The 19,019-nt window shown below is 40.4% G+C and overlaps 1 protein-coding gene across 1 annotated transcript in view; it reads right to left on the reverse strand.

Annotated features, from left to right (window-relative positions):
• The window catches only part of wdr18 (WD repeat domain 18), a 120,026-nt gene extending 107,828 nt beyond the window's left edge, over positions 1-12,198 (reverse strand). Inside the window, exons 1-4 of the mRNA XM_078423638.1 lie at positions 11,955-12,198; positions 9,453-9,563; positions 4,485-4,618; positions 2,438-2,579 (exon numbers count right to left, since the gene is read on the reverse strand). Of these exons, the coding sequence (XP_078279764.1) occupies positions 2,438-2,579; positions 4,485-4,618; positions 9,453-9,563; positions 11,955-12,167 (600 nt within the window). The 5' untranslated portion in view covers positions 12,168-12,198. The remainder of the gene's footprint in view (positions 1-2,437; positions 2,580-4,484; positions 4,619-9,452; positions 9,564-11,954) is intronic.
• Positions 12,199-19,019: the final 6,821 nt, after the last annotated feature.

Here is a 19,019-nt window from a genome sequence, read left to right on the forward strand (position 1 = left end):
TATAACAAAGACAAATGATGCACTTGCTCTTCCAAATGTTTAGAAAATTAACATTGAGTAAAGCACTGGTAGATGCAGATCCATCAGAGATGGTGGAAGTGATGGGAGCTTCTGAGATGATGAATAAGGACTATCAGACAAGTAGATTACACAATAGAAAGATAGACATAATCATTATTTTTCTACTGACACTTCAAGTATAAACCATGAACCATGATTTAAAGCCATATATTTAACAAGTGCCCTGTTAGTTAAATCTATCGCTGGAAAGTGAGGAGAATGAGAAAAATAAAAGTGAGAAGAATTGAAGTAATTTCAAACTCAATTCCAAAATGAGTACATAATGTAGAGATTCATATTTCAGTCCTAAAACTAAAAATAAATTATATATAAAACACAATGCATGAAATATTTTGAAGGCATCTTTTCATTAATGCAATTTCAGGGTAAAAGCTTGGTATAAAGAATTAATTCAGTCAGGGATTTTTCAAAGTCTGGCAAAGAGGGAGAAATTGCCAGAATGGTTCATTTTTGTAAAGGGCTAAGTATTAGAATTTAAAGACTACCTTTTTAAATTGTTCAAATGTGGGATATTTTCAAGTGCTTTATAATGTTTAAAATTAATAATTTATTTCAGTTTTAATATTTAATAATTGACTAACTTCTGGGTCAAAGTCTTGCAGCATTTTTGCACTATTACCTGAAGTGTCGACTATTCTTTGCAATTTAGTATTGTATACAAATTGCCATTTTGACATCAGAACATAAAATTTTAATACAAATTATGACTTAATATAGTCCAACAATATTCCGTGGGGAGAAAACATATTCCAAATAGCTACTTTTTAAACTTTGCGTTGCTGCTTTAACTTTTAAACAGCTAGTTATTTATTTTGCAACACCACATGACTGCAAGTTCCAACCTTATTCACTCGTCTATTATATGGCACCTTATCACAAGACTTTTATAAATCTACTATATTACAACTACTGCATACTTTATCTTTGTATACCTCATTCTTTCCTCCAGAATATAACAAACTGGCCAAGCAAGACATTTCATTTTGAAACCCATGCTGAATACTCATTTTATTTGTGGTTTGTACAAGGATGTCATTAGCTGGAAAGGATGTAAAAGTGATTCACCAGGACGTTTTATGGGCTTGTAGGCATGAGTTATAGGGAGAGATTGGATCAGCCGGGACTTTTTTTCTTTGGAGCGGAAGAGGCTGAAGAACGACCTTATTGAGATGTACAGGATATTGTAGAGCATGGATCATGAGAACGCTCAGTCTTTTTCCCCAGGTTAGAGGATTCTAAAACGAGAGGGCACAGGCTGAAGGTGAGATGGGAGAGATTCAAGAAGAACCAGGAGCATCTTTTTCACTTATAGGGTAGTTCATATCTGGAATGAGCTGCCAGAGGAAGCTATAGAAGCACATACAATTATGACTTTTATATGACATTTGGACAGATATAGGGAAATGCACAGATATGGATATGGATGGATATATGGATATGGGCCAAATGAACGAAAATTAGACTAGCCTGACATGCCAACTTGGTCACTGGGACAAGGTGGGCTAAAGAGCCTGTTTGTGCTGTGCAGCGCTATGACTCTTTTATACTCAGGAAAAACAAATGCTTTGTATTTTTATCAACACATTTTATTGCCATTTACACAGAGCTGTTATTAATAAATCTCCAATGTTCTTTAAAGCCCAAGCTGTTGCCTGATGAGCATATTTATTGTACTTACTTTAAAAGATCGTAGAACTAATAATATATCTTGTCATTTAATACTTACTATTCGAGGGTATTTATTCACAAAATGCTGGAGTAACTCAGCAGGTCAGGCAGCATCTCGGGAGAGAAGGAATGGGTGACGTTTCGGGTCGAGACCTTTCTTCAGACTGACCTGCTGAGTTACTCCAGCATTTTGTGAATAAATACCTTCGATTTGTACCAGCATCTGCAGTTATTTTCTTATAATACTTACTATTCAGTCCCAAGCTTCATTTTACCATACACCCTATAGATTAAGGCACAAACTAAGGGTCCAATTATAGGTATCTTTAATGTTATGTAAATGTCTAAAAAAACTGTTCCGTTTTGGATGAAATATTCAAGGTCTGCCATGTTTAACAATTCCCAAATTCCAAATTTTAAGTATAAAACAGGATACAACCAGTGTTGATCAAGATTTTTCTCTCAAAATGAAAGAACATCCTGCCATGCACAGAGTAGTCGGTATATTTCCCTGCATTTGAATATAGAAAAAAATCATGCCTGCAACCATTTTTGGTTCAATAATCTGTGTTTCAAACACTCAGAGGATAGTTCATAACCGTTGCCTTAACCTGTTAAGCTAAACATTTCATTGAATCTATTTTAAAGCAATATAATTCCAATTAAGCGTTAAAAAGAACAAACTCACTTTAACAGTTTGATCAAGGGATGCTGTCGCAATACGAGATAGGGGACCTCCAACTCCACAATGTATGTCTGTTACTGGCAAGGTATGACGAGACCAAACATGCTGGGGTTCAGGGACACGAGCGTAACCGATCTGCAAAAGACTAATTAGAAAATAAAATCAGTACTTCAGTAACTTATCCTGTCCTATATGACAGCAGTAAGCACAATGTGGAACAAATGCACTTGAATGCACTAAGGCAGCAGCACAATATGGCACAGGACCAAGACCGAAAGGAAGAGATCTCTGATTGATAAAGCACTTGACTAAGAGAATGCGGGGGAAATGGGAGTAATGATTTTGGACTTCCAAGACAAAACAATCAAGATCAGAGCGATTAAATCCTTCAACAATTAACTTCTGTAACAAAACAAGTATTCAGGCCGCTATTCTGGAAAGATCAGATCATGTGAGCTACTAGACCTCCTGCACATAAGTTTATCTTTTGATCCTTTATTTAACAAATTCTACATTCATGCAAAAGGTATTCCCAAGCAACACACTTTAAATTAAGTCTGATTACTGCATTCAGAGCAAATTTATAACTAAAACACTCAAATCATATACAACGATCTGTTGGAGAAACTCAGGTCAAGCAGCATACACGGAGAGAAAGGAATGGTTGACGTTTTTGGATGAAACCCTGCAGCATGGTCCTCATAGTGCAATTACAGCACGTCTATAGGGTAAGCCAAGTGTCATTTGCTTTTGCCATGGGCTCACCAATTGTTACCAGTGGCATTTATGACAACACAAACTAAGCATTCCAACATTTTTCAAAAAGACATCTCACTTCATTCATTTACTATAATGAAAGTAGGATCTGCGTTTGTGAGAAATCCCCGATCATTAACTTCAACGGATATGGAGCCAGCTAAGCAGAAACCACTTGTAAATTGCTAAACCGTGGATTTTCCAACTGCCAATTGGGCACCTCATCACACTGCATAGCTGAGAACTCAATGCTTCCAGCCTATATCAGCAGATGGCCTTCCACGTTAGTGATTAGTCACCATCACAAACAGAATACCAGCTGGGCCCCAATTTGCGTTTTATATCGTTGTACCATAACCTTCCTGCACTTATATTCTAGGTCCAGCAAATGAAGGGAAATGCCTCATATGCTTATTAAATCACTTAACCTGTGTTACTATCTTGAGGGACACCAAACATATACATCTGTGTACATGTTCTCTTTTTCCTCAGTATTATTAAGGTCCTGCTACTCATTACATATATCTATCCTCAATAGTCCTCGCCAAATGCATCAACGCATTTTTGTCAGGATTAATACAGTCTGCCCAACTCATCAATATTGTTCTGTAGCCAAATACTACCCAACAAACACTACCAACTTTTATGTCTTATTTATGAATTTACTGATCATTGCTCCTACATTTACATCTGTAAAAGTTAAAGATATACCAAACAGCAAGTATCCCAACATCAATCCCTATGGTACACCACCAATTACAGGTGTCTAATCACAAAAACAACCATCAACCTTTACCGCCTATCAACAAGCCAAGTTGCCTCTGATGTTAAGGGATTTTACCCATTGGGCCAATGCCCTATGTGGGACCCTGTCATAGGTCTGACCAAAGCGCCTGTACAGTACATCAATTGCCCCCAGTTACACACTGTGAACTGGATTTCCCCTTCAGAAAGCCATTCCTTGATCAATCCCTATGGTACACCACCAATTACAGGTGTCTGTACCCTGTCCCTCAGAAATCTTTCCGTTAATTGCCATATCTTTGTCATTAAATTTATTGACCTGTAATTACCTGTCTTATCTATGCCATCCAAGTGGCTATTGTTAAATTATCTAAATAAGCATGTTACATTTTCTATTATAATAAATTATGCATTAATTACTGATGTGCAACAAAATGAATGGAGAGAAGGGTTGTGCTACTTGCTACATAAATTATCATTTTTTTTTAACTTTCCCAACTCATTTTATTGATGAAGTACCCTTCAAACTCTCTTCTGTTTAATTCAATACCTGCACAAGTTCCACACCATCACAAGATTATCCTTCCCTCCTGAGATGAAGTGACTGCTGTCATCAGTGAAGCGAATGCACGTCAACTCCTGAAAATGCCGAGACAGCGTGAGCAGAAGATTTCCAGTGGATACCTAGAAGGAAAACAGCAATGTGTCAGTTTCCCAGACTTTCTCATTAGTTTCAAGTTGTCCTTACAATAATTCTGAATTTATTGTGGGTGTAGGGTTCCTATCACAACTTTAATATCTCTAAACTAAATCTGCAATCTGGGTGACATTATCCACCTTTACACATTCGATGAATTAAAATACATGCAATACTCTGATTATTGCTTCATTTGTGATTTTTACCCCGTCCCAGTGATTTAGCAATGATCAATTTTGTTTTTCTACAATCATTAAAGTTCAGATTCCTTCAATCCACACCCTGCTCATTAAAGTTCAGATTCCTTCAATCCACACCCTGCTGCAGTTAAACGCGGTGTCATCATTATATTTTTATTCAAAATATCCTCACCAGTGTTACGTTTGTGCCAAAAAAACTTCATCAAAATTCAAATGTGAAAATATTATGGGTGGAGCTCAAATTCTTTCAACACTGTTCATTAAGATTTCCATCAAAAGAGTATACCATTAAATAAATAGCCCGTGTATGATTTCTGGAATCAGCCATTCTTCACAGCTTGCAGCTTTTCCAATCTCATCCCCACTCTCCATCACTCACACAACCTTTTATATTTAACAAGCTATAGTTTCCCCTCACTATCTCCAGTGCTATTGTCAGTAGACCTGCCAGGATCCCTCCATCACCTCTAGAAGCAAACTCCAGCCTCTAATACCCGATTCCACTCCTGTCTGGGGAGGCTCAGGAAACCTTGAAACAAATGCTATTGTAAAAAATATGTAGGAAAGAAAACTGCAGATGCTGGTTTAAATCGAAGGTAGACACAAAATGCTGGAGTAACTCAGCTGGTCAGGCAGCATCTCTGGAGAGAAGAAATGGGTGACGTTTCAGGTTGAGACCCTTCTTCAGACCAATGTCTGCTATTGTAAAAAGATGTGCACATTTACAAAGTTTTCTGGTGATATAACTCAAAATCCAGTGTAAATATGATTTCTGCTGGTCTGGTACTGTCCCTACACTGACACCCACCTGCCAAAGCTGAATACTGTCCAGCTATGTCCTGCCCACAAAAATGACCAATCCAATTCAGTTAATTACTACCTCACAAGCCTAACTTCATGGCAAGGCATTGAGGAGGGTAAATGACAATGCTATTAAATGGCAATTATTCAAAAACAAACTTCTAACTGATGCTAATTTTGGTCTCTGCCAATACCATTCTGTTCTGATCCATTACAGCTTTGGATCAAAATTGCTGAATTCCAGAGAAGGGGAGAGTAAGGGACCTTGAAATAAATGTGGCATTTTGTGTGGCATTGAGCAAAGTTTTTTTCATTCATTTAAGGAACATAGGCTGTGCAAGCCAGCATTTAATTAACCATAAAGTGGAGGTGAGCTGCCTTCTTGAACCATTTCAGTCCTTAAGTTGTGGATATGTTAGGAAGAGTGTTTCACGATATGACCCAGAAGGAGCAACAATATATTTGCAGTTTGGCATGGTGTGGACTTGGAGGGCAATTTCCAAGTGGTGCCATTCCTCAATAAAATGAAAGCTATGGTAATTGGGTGTTGGGAAAAATAGTCTTCAATGGATGGGAAGATGGCTTGCTTATTACATGCTAACGATCTTAGCAATAAGGCATTGCTACAGAGACGCAAGGTCAGAAATGAGAATGTTTTCTTATGATTGCGAAGTGTTCAGGTTTGTTTAGCAAAATCGATTCTAATTAAATGCATTGCACTTATAAATAAGAGGTGGACAACATTCAAGCCAAGCTCAAACTGATTACTGCCAAGTTATATTCATTTCACACAATCACCAAGCAAAGACCATCCAGCAGGAGATTCTAACCATCCAGGCCATGTCAATCTTACTGCCATCATCAAAAATACCAACAACGCAGGAAGTCCCCACGTTACGTATGGGTTCCATTCCTGAGAACTTTCTGTAAACCGATTTCTCCATGGGTCCATTTCTTATAGCTACCCATGTTGAATCACTCTGCACTGCGACGGCGTGGGTTTTCCCGGGTGCTTCGGTTTCCTCCCACACTCCAAAGACGTACAGATTTATGGGTTAACTGGCTTGGTGAAATTGTAAATTGCTCCTAGTGTGTGTTGGATTGTGATAATGTGCGGGAATCGCTGGTCGGCGTGGACTCGGTTGGCCGAAGGGCATGTTTTTGCGCTGTATCTCTAAACTAAAACTAAACAGACCTTCGATAATTCTTTCCATTCATTGAATAATCGTCCTAACACTATCCATAGTTAAACTAATGAAATATATACGGTATCCAGTCATTAATGAACTGGAATTCTCTGCCTCAGAAGGTAGTGGAGGCCAATTCTCTGAATGCATTCAAGAGAGAGCTGGATAGAGCTCTTAAGGATAGCGGAGTCAGGGGGTATGGGGAGAAGGCAGGAAAGGGGTACTGATTGAGAATGATCAGCCATGATCACATTGAATGGCGGTGCTGGCTCGAAGGGCCGAATGGCCTCCTCCTGCACCTATTGTCTATTGAATACCATGAATCATTTTATCATTAATATTTTGGAAATGTATGGGGGAAAGATAGTAAAATGTTGATAAGGGAGAAAGAAATTAAAATTCATTTTTCTTTCTCTTGTTTAATAATTCTAACATCATCTGAATGGACTCAGTTAAGAGCATTCATAGAACAGTACAGGGGCTCCACGGCCCACAATGTTTATGCCAAACATGATGCCAAGACCAAGTCTTATCTGCCTTCGTATGATCCATATCACTCCATTCCCTGCATATCCATGTGTCTATCCAAAAGTCTCTTAAATGCCACTATCGTATCTAGCTCAACCACCACCCCAGCAGCATGTTCTGGGCACTCACCATCCTCTGTGTAAAAAAAACTTGCCCCTTTATCTCCTTTAAACTTTGACATTCTCAAACTTAAAAATATTTGATTTTTCCATCCTGGGAAAAGGACTCTGACTGCTTACATTATCCATGCTTCTCATAATTTTATATATTTCTATCAGGTCTCCCTCAACCCGCGGCATTCCAGAGAAAGCAATCCAAGTCTATCCAACCTCTCACTCTAGTTAATACCCACTAATCCAAGCATCATTCTGGTAAACCTCCTCTGCACATTTCCCAAAGCCTCCACATGCGTCCAGTAATGGGGCGACCAGAACTGCACATAATACTCCATATGCGGCCTGACCAAAGTCCCACAAAGCTGCAACATGACTTCCTGACTGTTATACTCAATGCCCGACCAATGAAGGCAAGCATTCAATATGCCTTCTTTACCTCTCTATCTACTTGTGTTACTACTTTCAGGGAGATAGGGACTTGGACCGCAAGATCCCACCGTACATCAATGCCGTTAAGGGGCATGCCATTAAATGTATATTTTCTCCTCACATTCAACCTCCCAAAGAGAAACACCTCACACTTGCTCGGATTAAACTCCTTCTGTCATTTCTCTGCCCATTTCAATAGATGATCTATATCCCGCCATAGTTTGACAGCCTTCCTCAAAGTCCATGACCCCAGCAATCTTGGTGTCAAATGCAAAGTTACTAACCAAAGATCTTTGTCAAGGCTCCCACAATCTCCTCTCTTGCCTCTCCCAATAACCTTGGTTAGATCCCATCGGGTCCTGGGGATTTATCCACCTCAAAGCCCTTCTTACTGCCCTTGCATATTAGTAATCTCCACACTGATCTCACTGCCCTCCATGTCTTTCTCCTTGGTGAAAACAAATGAAAAGTACTTGTTTAGTACCTCATCTACAAACACAAATTCTCTCCTTTATCCTCAAGTGGTCTTACCTCTCCCTGGTTACTCCCTTGTTTTTAATGTTCAGCCATTCCATTTTGCATTTCATAATTATAAAACAGCACAAGCCAATATCAAATCCCAAAGGAAATTTGAAATTGCAACAATGTTATTCGAGTTTTTAATGTGTAAAGACTGCCACATTGTGGTTATTTTAAAGAACTTCAAGTTACAAAGCCTGATATTTAATTCAATTTGTTAAATACATTTCATTTAATTCTAATAAGTAGCAACGTTTTGCAAAGATACTAGAGAATACTGGAAGCACAAAGGTCAGCTGGAATCTACAGAAAGAGAAACACTTAAGGTTTCATGTTGAAGGTCCTTCGTCAGAACAGTTTTCTATATATTCTGAAACAATAATGACCATTAATACAGTTTAAAAAACAAAACAGAGAGGTTACATTTATTCAGAAGTATTAAATTAAACATTTCTATTTCAATCTTCGATGAATGAAGTAGATTTGAAATATTAATTTTCCGTGGAAATTCAGTTATGAAGTCAATATTCATACTGCTGGGGTGTAAGCTGACTTCCCTAACCAAGTAACCCTTGCTTTCCTTTCCCTCTCTCCATCTCTCCCCCTTCTCCGACCAGTCTGACTGTCTCCAATTACATTTTATCTGTTTGCTATGTTGTCACCTTCTCCTAGCTAACAATGATCTATTCTACATCTTCCTTGAAATTCATCGCCTTTAATGTCTCGTTCTCACACCTTACACTTCCTTATCTCTGTATCTCCGTCTTCCCTGACTTTCAGTCTGAAGAGTCTCATGCCTAAAATGTCACCCATCCTTCTATCCAGAGATGCTGCCTGTCCCGCTGAGTTACTCCAGCATTTTGTGTCTAATTTGGTGTAAACCAGCATCTGTAGTTCCTTCCTCCACAAGAAACACCGCAAGTTTGTTTGCCTCATTTCCCCAAATCCCAATTTTATATAAACATTGTGTAGTCAGTAAATATTAAATTGAAAATTAACAGTTTTTCACACATAATGATGAACAGAAATGTTAATGTTTACCTCCCACAAACAGATGCTCTCTTCAATGCCGGCAGTAATGTAAAGTCCATTGGGTGACACGGCAAGACAAGTAACAATCCCAGGACAGATTATCTTCTGCTGCAACTGGTCCTAAAGCAAAAAGATGAAAGTGTTTATTTAATAAAAATCTACAAACACACACTGAACTAATATCACTCCACCCACTGTTCATGTACATACTCGTTGGAGATTTGCACTACCATATACAAATGTTTTTTATAAGAATGTTTATTTTTAGAACAGTGAAAATTGTACGGTAGCGCAGCGGTAGAGTTGCTGCTTTACAGCGAATGCAGCGCCGGAGACACAGGTTCGATCCTGACTACGGGTGCTGCACTGTAAGGAGTTTGTACGTTCTCCCCGTGACCTGCGTGGGTTTTCTCCGAGATCTTCGGTTTCCTCCCACACTCCAAAGACGTACAGGTATGTAGGTTAATTGGCTGGGTAAATGTAAAAATTGTCCCTAGTGGGTGTAGGATAGTGTTAATGTGCGGGGATCGCTGGGCGGCACGGACTTGGAGGGCCGAAAAGGCCTGTTTCCGGCTGTAGATATATGATATATGATATAAAGTGAGATTTATAGCTCAGAACTTGAAACCAATACCAACATCTTGGCTGATCTAATTCGAGATGCACTATAACTTTTAGCCCCTTATTTGTCTTGATTTTAACTACTTTTGCCTTAAGTATATCCAAAGACTACTTCCACTGCCCTTTGAGGACAAGAGTTCAAAACAACAATGTCTCCCTCAAATGTCAGCAAAATGAAGGAACTGGTCATTGTCTGCAGGAATCAGAGTGGAGTGCACACCCCAGTCTATATCAATGGTGCTGAAATGGTGATAATCTAGAGCTTCAAGTTCTTAAGTATCAATATCCTCAACACTTTGTTCTGGTCCAACCACATTGCCAAGATAGCAAGAAATTGCAGAGCATTTCAAATGTAGCCCAGCCCATCATGCAAACCAACCTTGTATAGACACTGCTGTAATTTCTACATGGTGAAACCAAAATGTATAAAAATGGCCTTTATTACAATCTGATAATGTGCACTTTAACCACACGTGATTTTTTCTCTTAAAAATCGCAAATTGTGGAGTACAGAGGCTAAATGATGGGTCTTTGTCCCAAACATTATGGAGGGCACCACAAAATGCTGGAGTAACTCAGCGGGTCAGGCAGCATCTCTGGAGAGAAGGAATGGGTGACGTTTCGGGTCGAGACCCTTCTTCAGACTCATGTGGAGGGCACTGTAGATACGTACAATCAAATACATGACCTCTGTTATCCCGTCTGATGCTTTTAGAGATCAATCTAGACAACTTCTCAAACTCAACTAGCCTCAGAAATTCACTTAATTCTGCTGCATAATATGAAAGCCACAACAGTAGTTTCTTCCCAATTGTTATCAGGCAACTGAACCTACCAAAGAGCAGTCCTGACCTACTAGCATTCTCATTGGAGACCCTCAAGCTATCTTTAATTGAACTTTTCTATACTTGCACTAAACCCTGTGGACGGCTTCATCATAACCAGTCTGAAGAAGGGTCTCGACTCAAAACGTCATCTATTCCTTTTCTCCAGAGACTCTGCCTAACCCAAGTTATTTTACTCCAGCTTTTTGTCCATCTATAGTCTTTCCGCTGACTGGATAGCATACAACTTAAAAAGTTTTTCACTGAACCTCAGTACACATGAAAATAATAAAGTAAACTCTCGTCCTGGTGTCTCCTGCCCACGTCCCATTCCTCTCCAGTGTTCTGCCCATACTCCCTTCCCCCTCAAATCCCCAAACCACATTTCTTTGCTATTCCATCCAGTCGCCACCCCAACGTCCTCCACTACCTCCTTTTCCTCTAGTCCCTTTGTTATCTTCCCCACACATTCCTATCCCCATGCTCTCCACGTGCACTTCCTACCCCACATACAATCATAGGGTCATACAATGTGGAAACAGGCTTTTCGGCCCAACTTGCCCACACTGGCCAACATGTCCCATCTACACTAGTCCCACCTGCCTGCGTTTGGCGCATATCCCTCTAAACTTATCCTATGTACCTGTTTAAGAAAATAACTGCAGATGCTGGTACAAATCGAAGGTATTTATTCACAAAATGCTGGAGTAACTCAGCGGCTCAGGCAGCATCTCGGGAGAGAAGGAATTGGTGACGTTTCGGGTCGAGACCCTTCAGTCTGAAGAAGGGTCTCGACCCGAAACGTCACCCATTCGTTCTCTCCCGAGATGCTGCCTGACCTGCTGAGTTGCTCCAGCATTTTGTGAATAAATACCTTCGCTATGTACCTGTTTAATTGTTTCTTAAACAGAGCGACGGTACCTGCCTCAACTACCTCCGCTGGCAGCTTGTCCATACCCCCAACATCATGTGTGAAAACGTAGCCCCTCGTAGGTTCCTATTAAATCTTTTCCCCTTCACCTGAAACCTCTCTCTCTCTGTCAATGAACTAGTGCTGTGTGCTCACCTTCCGCTGCAGTTCCCACACGCTGATGTAGCTCTTGCCTATCTGCGCTCCCAGAAGGTACTCGCCACCCAAAGTGCAGAGGGCGCGGGCCGAGGAGTTGCCGCCGCGGTAAGTGGTGAGCGAGGTGCCGGAGCGCGGCTCCCACACGCTGCAGTTGTAGAGCGAGCCGCCGGCATCGCAGCTCAGCACCACTTCCAGCGCGCCCGCCGCCATCTTGCAGCCTTCCCACAATCCCCGCCGCCAAAGAGCGGCGGCGCGGCAAGAGCGGCGGCGCTCAGCCGTTACCCCGGCAACCGCCTGGCGGGTAACGGCCGCTGCCTCGCAGCGCCGCCAGAGTCGCGGGTTCGATCCTGACCTCGGGTGCTGCCGCCTGTACGACGGGAGGTTTTTTTCCTCTGCTTTTCTGTTTTCTACTGCACAACCGCCAACAGCTGGGCTCTCTCGTGCAGGTTTCGCTCGCGTGGGTATTGGTTGGCAAATGGGTTATTTAGATTTTTATGTGTGGACAAGTTTGGTGAGATGATCCATCCATGTCCAAGTTGTCGAGCTGTGACTTGAAGAGTGACAAGGTTGGTGCACATCTGGTGGTGTCGAAAAGGATGTTCCACTCTGGGATAGTCCATGGATAAAGTCACTGTATGTAGGTAGCTATATTTTTATGGCTTTAATTCTAGTATAGATGAAGTGACCTGAGGACTTCCTGTAAATTTCTGGGTATTGGATTGGATCTTATCGAAACGTATAAGATTATTAAGGGGTTGGACATATTAGAGGCAGGAAACATGTTCCCAATGTTGGGGGAGTCCAGAACCAGGGGCCACAGTTTAAGAATAAGTGTTAGGCCATTTAGAACAGAGATGAGGAAAAACTTTTTTAGTCAGAGAGTTGTGAATCTGTGGAATTCTCTGCCTCAGAAGGCAGTGGAGGCCAATTCTCTGAATACATTCAAGAGAGAGCTAGATACAGCTCTTAATGATAGCGGAGTCAGGGGGTATGGGGAGAAAGCAGGAACGGGGTACTGATTAAGAATGACCAGCTATGATCACATTGAATGGCTCGAAGGGCCGAATTGTCTATTGTCTATTGATTTCTGGGTATTGGTGAGATATGTTACTGGGGATGATGCCATGGGTCTCTTTGTAGACATTACACAAGTGGGCTTTGGTGCGTCTTGAGTCCACTCTTGTTCTCCCTGTAACTGCATGGGTTTTCTCTGGGTGCTCTGGTTTCTTCCCATGCTTCAAAGACGTGCGGGTTTGTAGGTTAATTGGCTTCTGTAAATTGTGGAGGATAGTGTTAGTATACCAGAGATCGCTGGTCAGCATGGACTCAGTGGGCTGAAGGGCTTGGGCCTGTTTTCACGTTGCATTTCTAAAACTGAAGCTCAGAAACAGGCTCTTCAGCCCAATGCGTCCACACTTTCCAGTCAAATTGAAAGTTGTGGATAGACACAAAATCCTGGAATAACTCAGCGGGACAGGCAGCAGATCTGGAGAAACAGAGACCCTTCTTCAGACAGAGTCAGGGGAAAGGAAAACGAGAGATATAGACAGTGATGTAGAGAGATATAGGACAAATGAATGAAAGATATGGAAAGAAGTCACAATGCTAAAGGTAACAGGCCATTGGCCTAGGTGAAAACGAGTAGACAATGAGATTCAACAAGATGACGTTGAAGCTAGTACAACTTGGGTGGGGAGGGATGGAGAGAGAGGGGATGCAAGGGTTACTTGAAGTTAGATAAATCAAAATTAATACTGGGTTGTAAGCTGTCCAAGCAAAATATGAGATGCTGTTCCTCCCATTTGCATTTGGCCTCACTGACAATGGAGGAGGCCTTGGGCAAAAAAGGTCAGTGTGAAAATAGGAATTAAAGTGTTTGGAAACCAGGAGATCAAGTAGGTCCAGGCAGACTGAACGAAGGTGTTTGGTGAAACGATCGCCTAGTCTACGTTTGGTCCCGCCGCTGTTTAAGAATCCACACCTTGAACAACGGTACAGTAGATGAGGTTGCAGGAGGTGCACGTGAACCTCTGCCTAACCTGAAAGGACCGTCAGGGTCTCTGGACAGAGTCGAGGGAGGAGGTATAGGGACAGGTGTTGCATCTCCTGTGGTTGCAAGAGAAGGTACCTGGGGATGGGTTGGTTTGGGTGGGAACAGACGAGTTAACCAGGGAGTTGTGGAGGGAACAGTCTCTGCGGAAGGCGGCAAGCGGTGGAGATGGGAAGATGTGACTAGTGGTGGGAGCCCATTGGAAGGGGCGAAAATGTCGGAGGATTATGTGCTGTATGCGACGGCTGATGGGGTGAAAGGTAAGGACTAAGGGAAGGGGGAGCAAGAGTGGAGCTGTGGGGTACTAAGGAGGCATATGTGCTGGCCTCATCTATGATGGGAGAGGGGAACCCCTGTTCCCTAAAGAATGAGGACATCTCGGATGTCCTGGTAGTGAACACCTCATCTTGGGCGCAGATGCGGTGTAGACGGAGGAATTGGGAGTAGGGGATAGTCTTTGCAGGAAGCAGGGTTGGAAGAAGTGTAGTCTAAATAGTTGTGGGAGTCAGTAGGTTGTGGAAATGGAGGAGGACATGAGGGATGTCTGATATAGGAGGAAAGAGACTGTACAAGAGAAGACACAATAGAGTCAAGGTCTGAAGAGATGTGTTCAATGCGGTCCTTTGTGTCTACAGATGCTGCTTGATGAAGTTGCTTGATGAATTCTTCCAGCAATTTTTTTGCTGTCATATTGTTTGCCTGAAATTCAAAATAATGTGCATGATGAGCAAAAACTTCTTCCAACTAAATATGCAGGATATCTGAGTCACTGCTTTTGATCTCTCCCAGCAACTTGACTAAAACAAGTGACAAGGCTGAACCAGGCATGTATGTGTCCTATCATCAAGAACACTAATTCCATCTCCACAACCTTGCTAGTTCCCAACCTGCCTTAACTAACTTCCTCTTAAAACACACATCCATCCCTTTATTTCTTTCATTTTAGTATTCAAATCCTTCTATAGATTGCTTTCTACATAAGCTTCCATAAAGTTGACAGAACACAAAATTCTGTCAACCGTATAAAATCCACACCACAGCCTGTCCAAAGGATTTTTGATGCAGGATAAGAAAGGTTTAGAGGGATATGGACCAAACATGGGCAGGTGGGACTCATTTAAATGGGACATCTTGGTCGGCATGTACAAGTTGGGCCAAAGGGCCTGTTTCTGTGCTATATAACTGCGACCTAAATGTAATTATTTCAGACTATTTTGATAGGGTGGAAGAAACAGATTCAATAATAGCTCTCAAAAAGTAAGGACTTAAATGTCAGGGAGATTAAAATTGCAAGAATACGGGGAAGAGCTGGAAGTGGGGTCAATTTGATCGTTCTTAAACTGGCATTGACAATGGGTTGAAAAGCTTCTTCTTATCCTCTACTATTTTGATGGTGATTCAGTAGAATTTAACTAATTGGTGTAATTATCTTAATTACTTGTACCTCAGATGACTACTGCAAACCGAAACTTGAGGTTTTCAATATTTAACACTTGGTAATAGGCCTTCCATTTAACTTTTTTGTTGTTGATTGTGCTGGATTTGCAGAACTCAAGGAGTTTTAGTGTTATGTTCACAAAGGTTGTAGTTGCAGCAAGTTTAGTGTTTAGGTACATTTTACTCCTTTAATTTACACAAATAACTTAAGATTTTAATCAATCTACTGTTGTGAGCAGGAACATTTATCAGGCTACCATCACCTTCCTCATTACTAAGATGAGGGGTCAGCCTCCACCCTTCACCTTTTGCTATCATAATACAATAAACACAGTCCTGTTCATCGGAGAAATGAAAACAAACTCGTTTTTTTAAAAAGAGGAACCCAACCCGCCATTGCCAATTTTTTTTCTATAGCCAAAAAGCAGCTAAATATTTACATTTTTCGACTGGTCAATGACTTCTCCAACAGCAGATTGGAATGTTGCAGGCATGACCTCAGTATCTCCAGGTCCAGATCTATTAGGTCCAGAAATCTAATCTTTTTTTTTAAAACCCATTCTTCACGAGTTTAACTCCAATCATCTGCTTTGCTTCTATTTTAAGTTATTTTTATTTGATTCTATCACATATAAATACATTGAATAAATATGTTGCCTGCTAAATGAGAGCTTTCTTCCCTCTCCTATTACTTTACTGGCAAAACCCATTATATATTGAGACATTGAAAGAATATTCAAAACATGATCCCTGGAGCCAACTGCAGTCATTTATATAATGCAGACAGAATCAGGCTGTATGCTCTTCAGCCATTGCTGAATGGTGTTCATACCCTGGTGTACTTAAGCTATGCTTCATTTTCTCAAGGGCAGGAAATTGGGATAACTAACATTCTTTCATTTAGACAGAATTATTTTTCATTGACTGGGTTGGACGGTGGTGATCGAGATAATAATTAAGAAAAAGATAACTATTGATGAAGAAAAGTGGAGATTGAGTAGAAAGAACAAAGTTTTGCACTTGTTAAAATTGTTGAGCATAAAGTATTGTTAATGTAGATTTAAGCTCAATACAGGAAGGCAATAATATCTTAAGGCACAATATTGTACTAAGCACATTTCTAAGATTTTGACTCAAGTGGCTTCCCTTGGAAAATGTGAAGTGATCATTTATCAAACTTCCTTTCAAGCCACTCTTCATTTCTCTTTTGCACATCAGTCCCATGATGGAAAAGTCAAATCACAATACCAAACTTCTCACACCACCTAACCATGAGTGTTTAGCTTGCTAAAGTTATTTGAAATCTATGCCTGAAGAACCTCTACCCAAAATCAGTATCCATTTAGAATTACCACGATTAATGCTTAAAATTTTATCACTCAGTTAAACTCGTTTTATACAAACTAGAGAAGTACATAAGGTTATGAAATTAATATGGGGTTTGAAAGTTACCATTCCACCTGCCATTTTATATAGTGTTTCTAAATTGTACATCTGACTGGTGATGTATGGAATAAAATTTAAAAATCGAGAAGTATCCCACAGTATCTTGTCCGTGACTTAATTACAACTGGTAGGAATATTCTAGACGTTTAAAATATGTTCATCAATAAATGTGCAAAAAATGTACTACTCTAAATGTAGTGTATCCTAAATACTAAGTTACTCCCACTTTAACACCTTATTTTCATACTTGTTGATTTTAGCAGCCGAGTCTAGAGCAGAGGTGTAATTTTACAAGTTTGTACCACTAACAGTTTTTAACATCAACACATATCAGAAATTCAGGCATATGCTCTGCATGTTTCAATTAAATGGTCAAAACATTAGCAGCACACAGCCACATCTCTGACAGGATGGTTTCAGCCTGTCGGTTACTAGAATATAGTGATATGGGTCATAAGGAATAGGAGTAGAATTAGGCTATTCTGCCAATCAAGTCTACTCCGCCATTCAATCATGGCTGATCGATCTCTCCCTCCTAACCCCATTCACCTCCCCATAACCTCTCTCACCTGTACTAATCAAGAATATAGTATATTATTATAGGATATAGTCATATGAAATATGTGTTTAACTACCCTGATGCTTTAAGTAATAAATTATCTGAATAAATTAGATAGTCTATAAAACTAAGACCACAAATTATTGTCCTTGGGAAAGAGATGGAAGTGGAAGTTGTCAATTTATTCAGAAAAAATAAAATAAAAATGAATCTTTAAATAGTGTTATTTATAAATGGATGATGACTTGGCATGAATGTGTCTTTCAGGCTTTTATTATAAATAACATAAACAAGACAAGCAAAAGTGGCGCGGTTGGTAGAGCTGCCATCTCATAGCGTCAATGACCTGGGTTCGATCCTGACCTTGGGTGATGTCTGTGTGGAGATTGTACGTTTTCCTTATGACCGCGAGGGTTTCCTCCGAGCGCTCTGGTTTTCTCCCACATCTGAAAGATGTGTGGATTTGTAGATTCATTGGCGTCTACAAATTGCCCCTAATGTGTCGGATGTGGATGAGAAAGTGGGATAACATAGAACTGGTATGGAATCAAAGGGCCTGCTTCCATGCCATACGTATAAACTAAACTGTTGAGTCAGGGTTACCAGTGTGATATTGGCATTAAATTTCTCTATCGAAGCATAAGTTTGCAAAGAGACAAAAGCACAGACTCAAAATAAACTTTGACAAATCACCATCTGCATCAGAATAAAAGTACAAAATTCTTGGAAAATAATTGCCTGCTCTGGGACAGGTAATGATGCTTTAGGTTTCCTTCACTGACAATAAAACAGATTTTTTTTTCACTACCAAGGGTACAGAGAAAGGTGATATACTCTGTTTTAATATACCCCAATTAGCAAGGAATATCCATGCAGACACAAATAGGGTTAACCTTTCAGATTAATGGCTTCTCATCAGAATTGAAGTAATGAGAAAATAAGTGTGATTTGAATTGAGGAAAGTTGAAAAACAATGCCAAACGTTTGAGACATGGAGTACAACCGCTGCTGAATATATCTGAAATAAAAGGGAATGCTGGAAATGTTTAGCAGGTCAGATTGCATCTGTTGTGAGTGCCAATTTCCACACAAACAGGAATGGCTGGTTACCTGAGATTGTTTAGTTCAATGCTGGATACCATGCCGAGAAGGAAGATGAGTTACTACTGATGTTGGGCATTGTTGGAATGGTACAGGAGGCCAAAGATAGTGGGAGCAATATGGGCGAGCAGCTAGAAGCTCACAATTGCCCATCTGGACTTTCAGTGGTGTTTTGGGAAGATCATAAAACCTGTGTTTGGTTTATCAAATGTAAAAGAGACATGGGGCACATTAAATGTAGCAAAACTGAATTGTATTAAATGCAAGTGAATCATTGCTTCACCTGGAGAAAATATTTGGATGCCTGAATGATGGATAGAGATAAAAGGCAGGGTTGCATCTCATGTTTATGAATGTAGGAGAATGAACTAGGGAGTAACACAGGAAACAGTTCCTTTGGAAATTGAAAGGGGAAGAGATTTGCTTTGTGGTGGCATTTTGTAAAAGGTGGCAAAATTACAGAGGATGG

Source organism: Rhinoraja longicauda, chromosome 28 (genome assembly GCF_053455715.1).
Source record: "Rhinoraja longicauda isolate Sanriku21f chromosome 28, sRhiLon1.1, whole genome shotgun sequence".
NCBI lineage: Eukaryota > Metazoa > Chordata > Chondrichthyes > Rajiformes > Arhynchobatidae > Rhinoraja > Rhinoraja longicauda.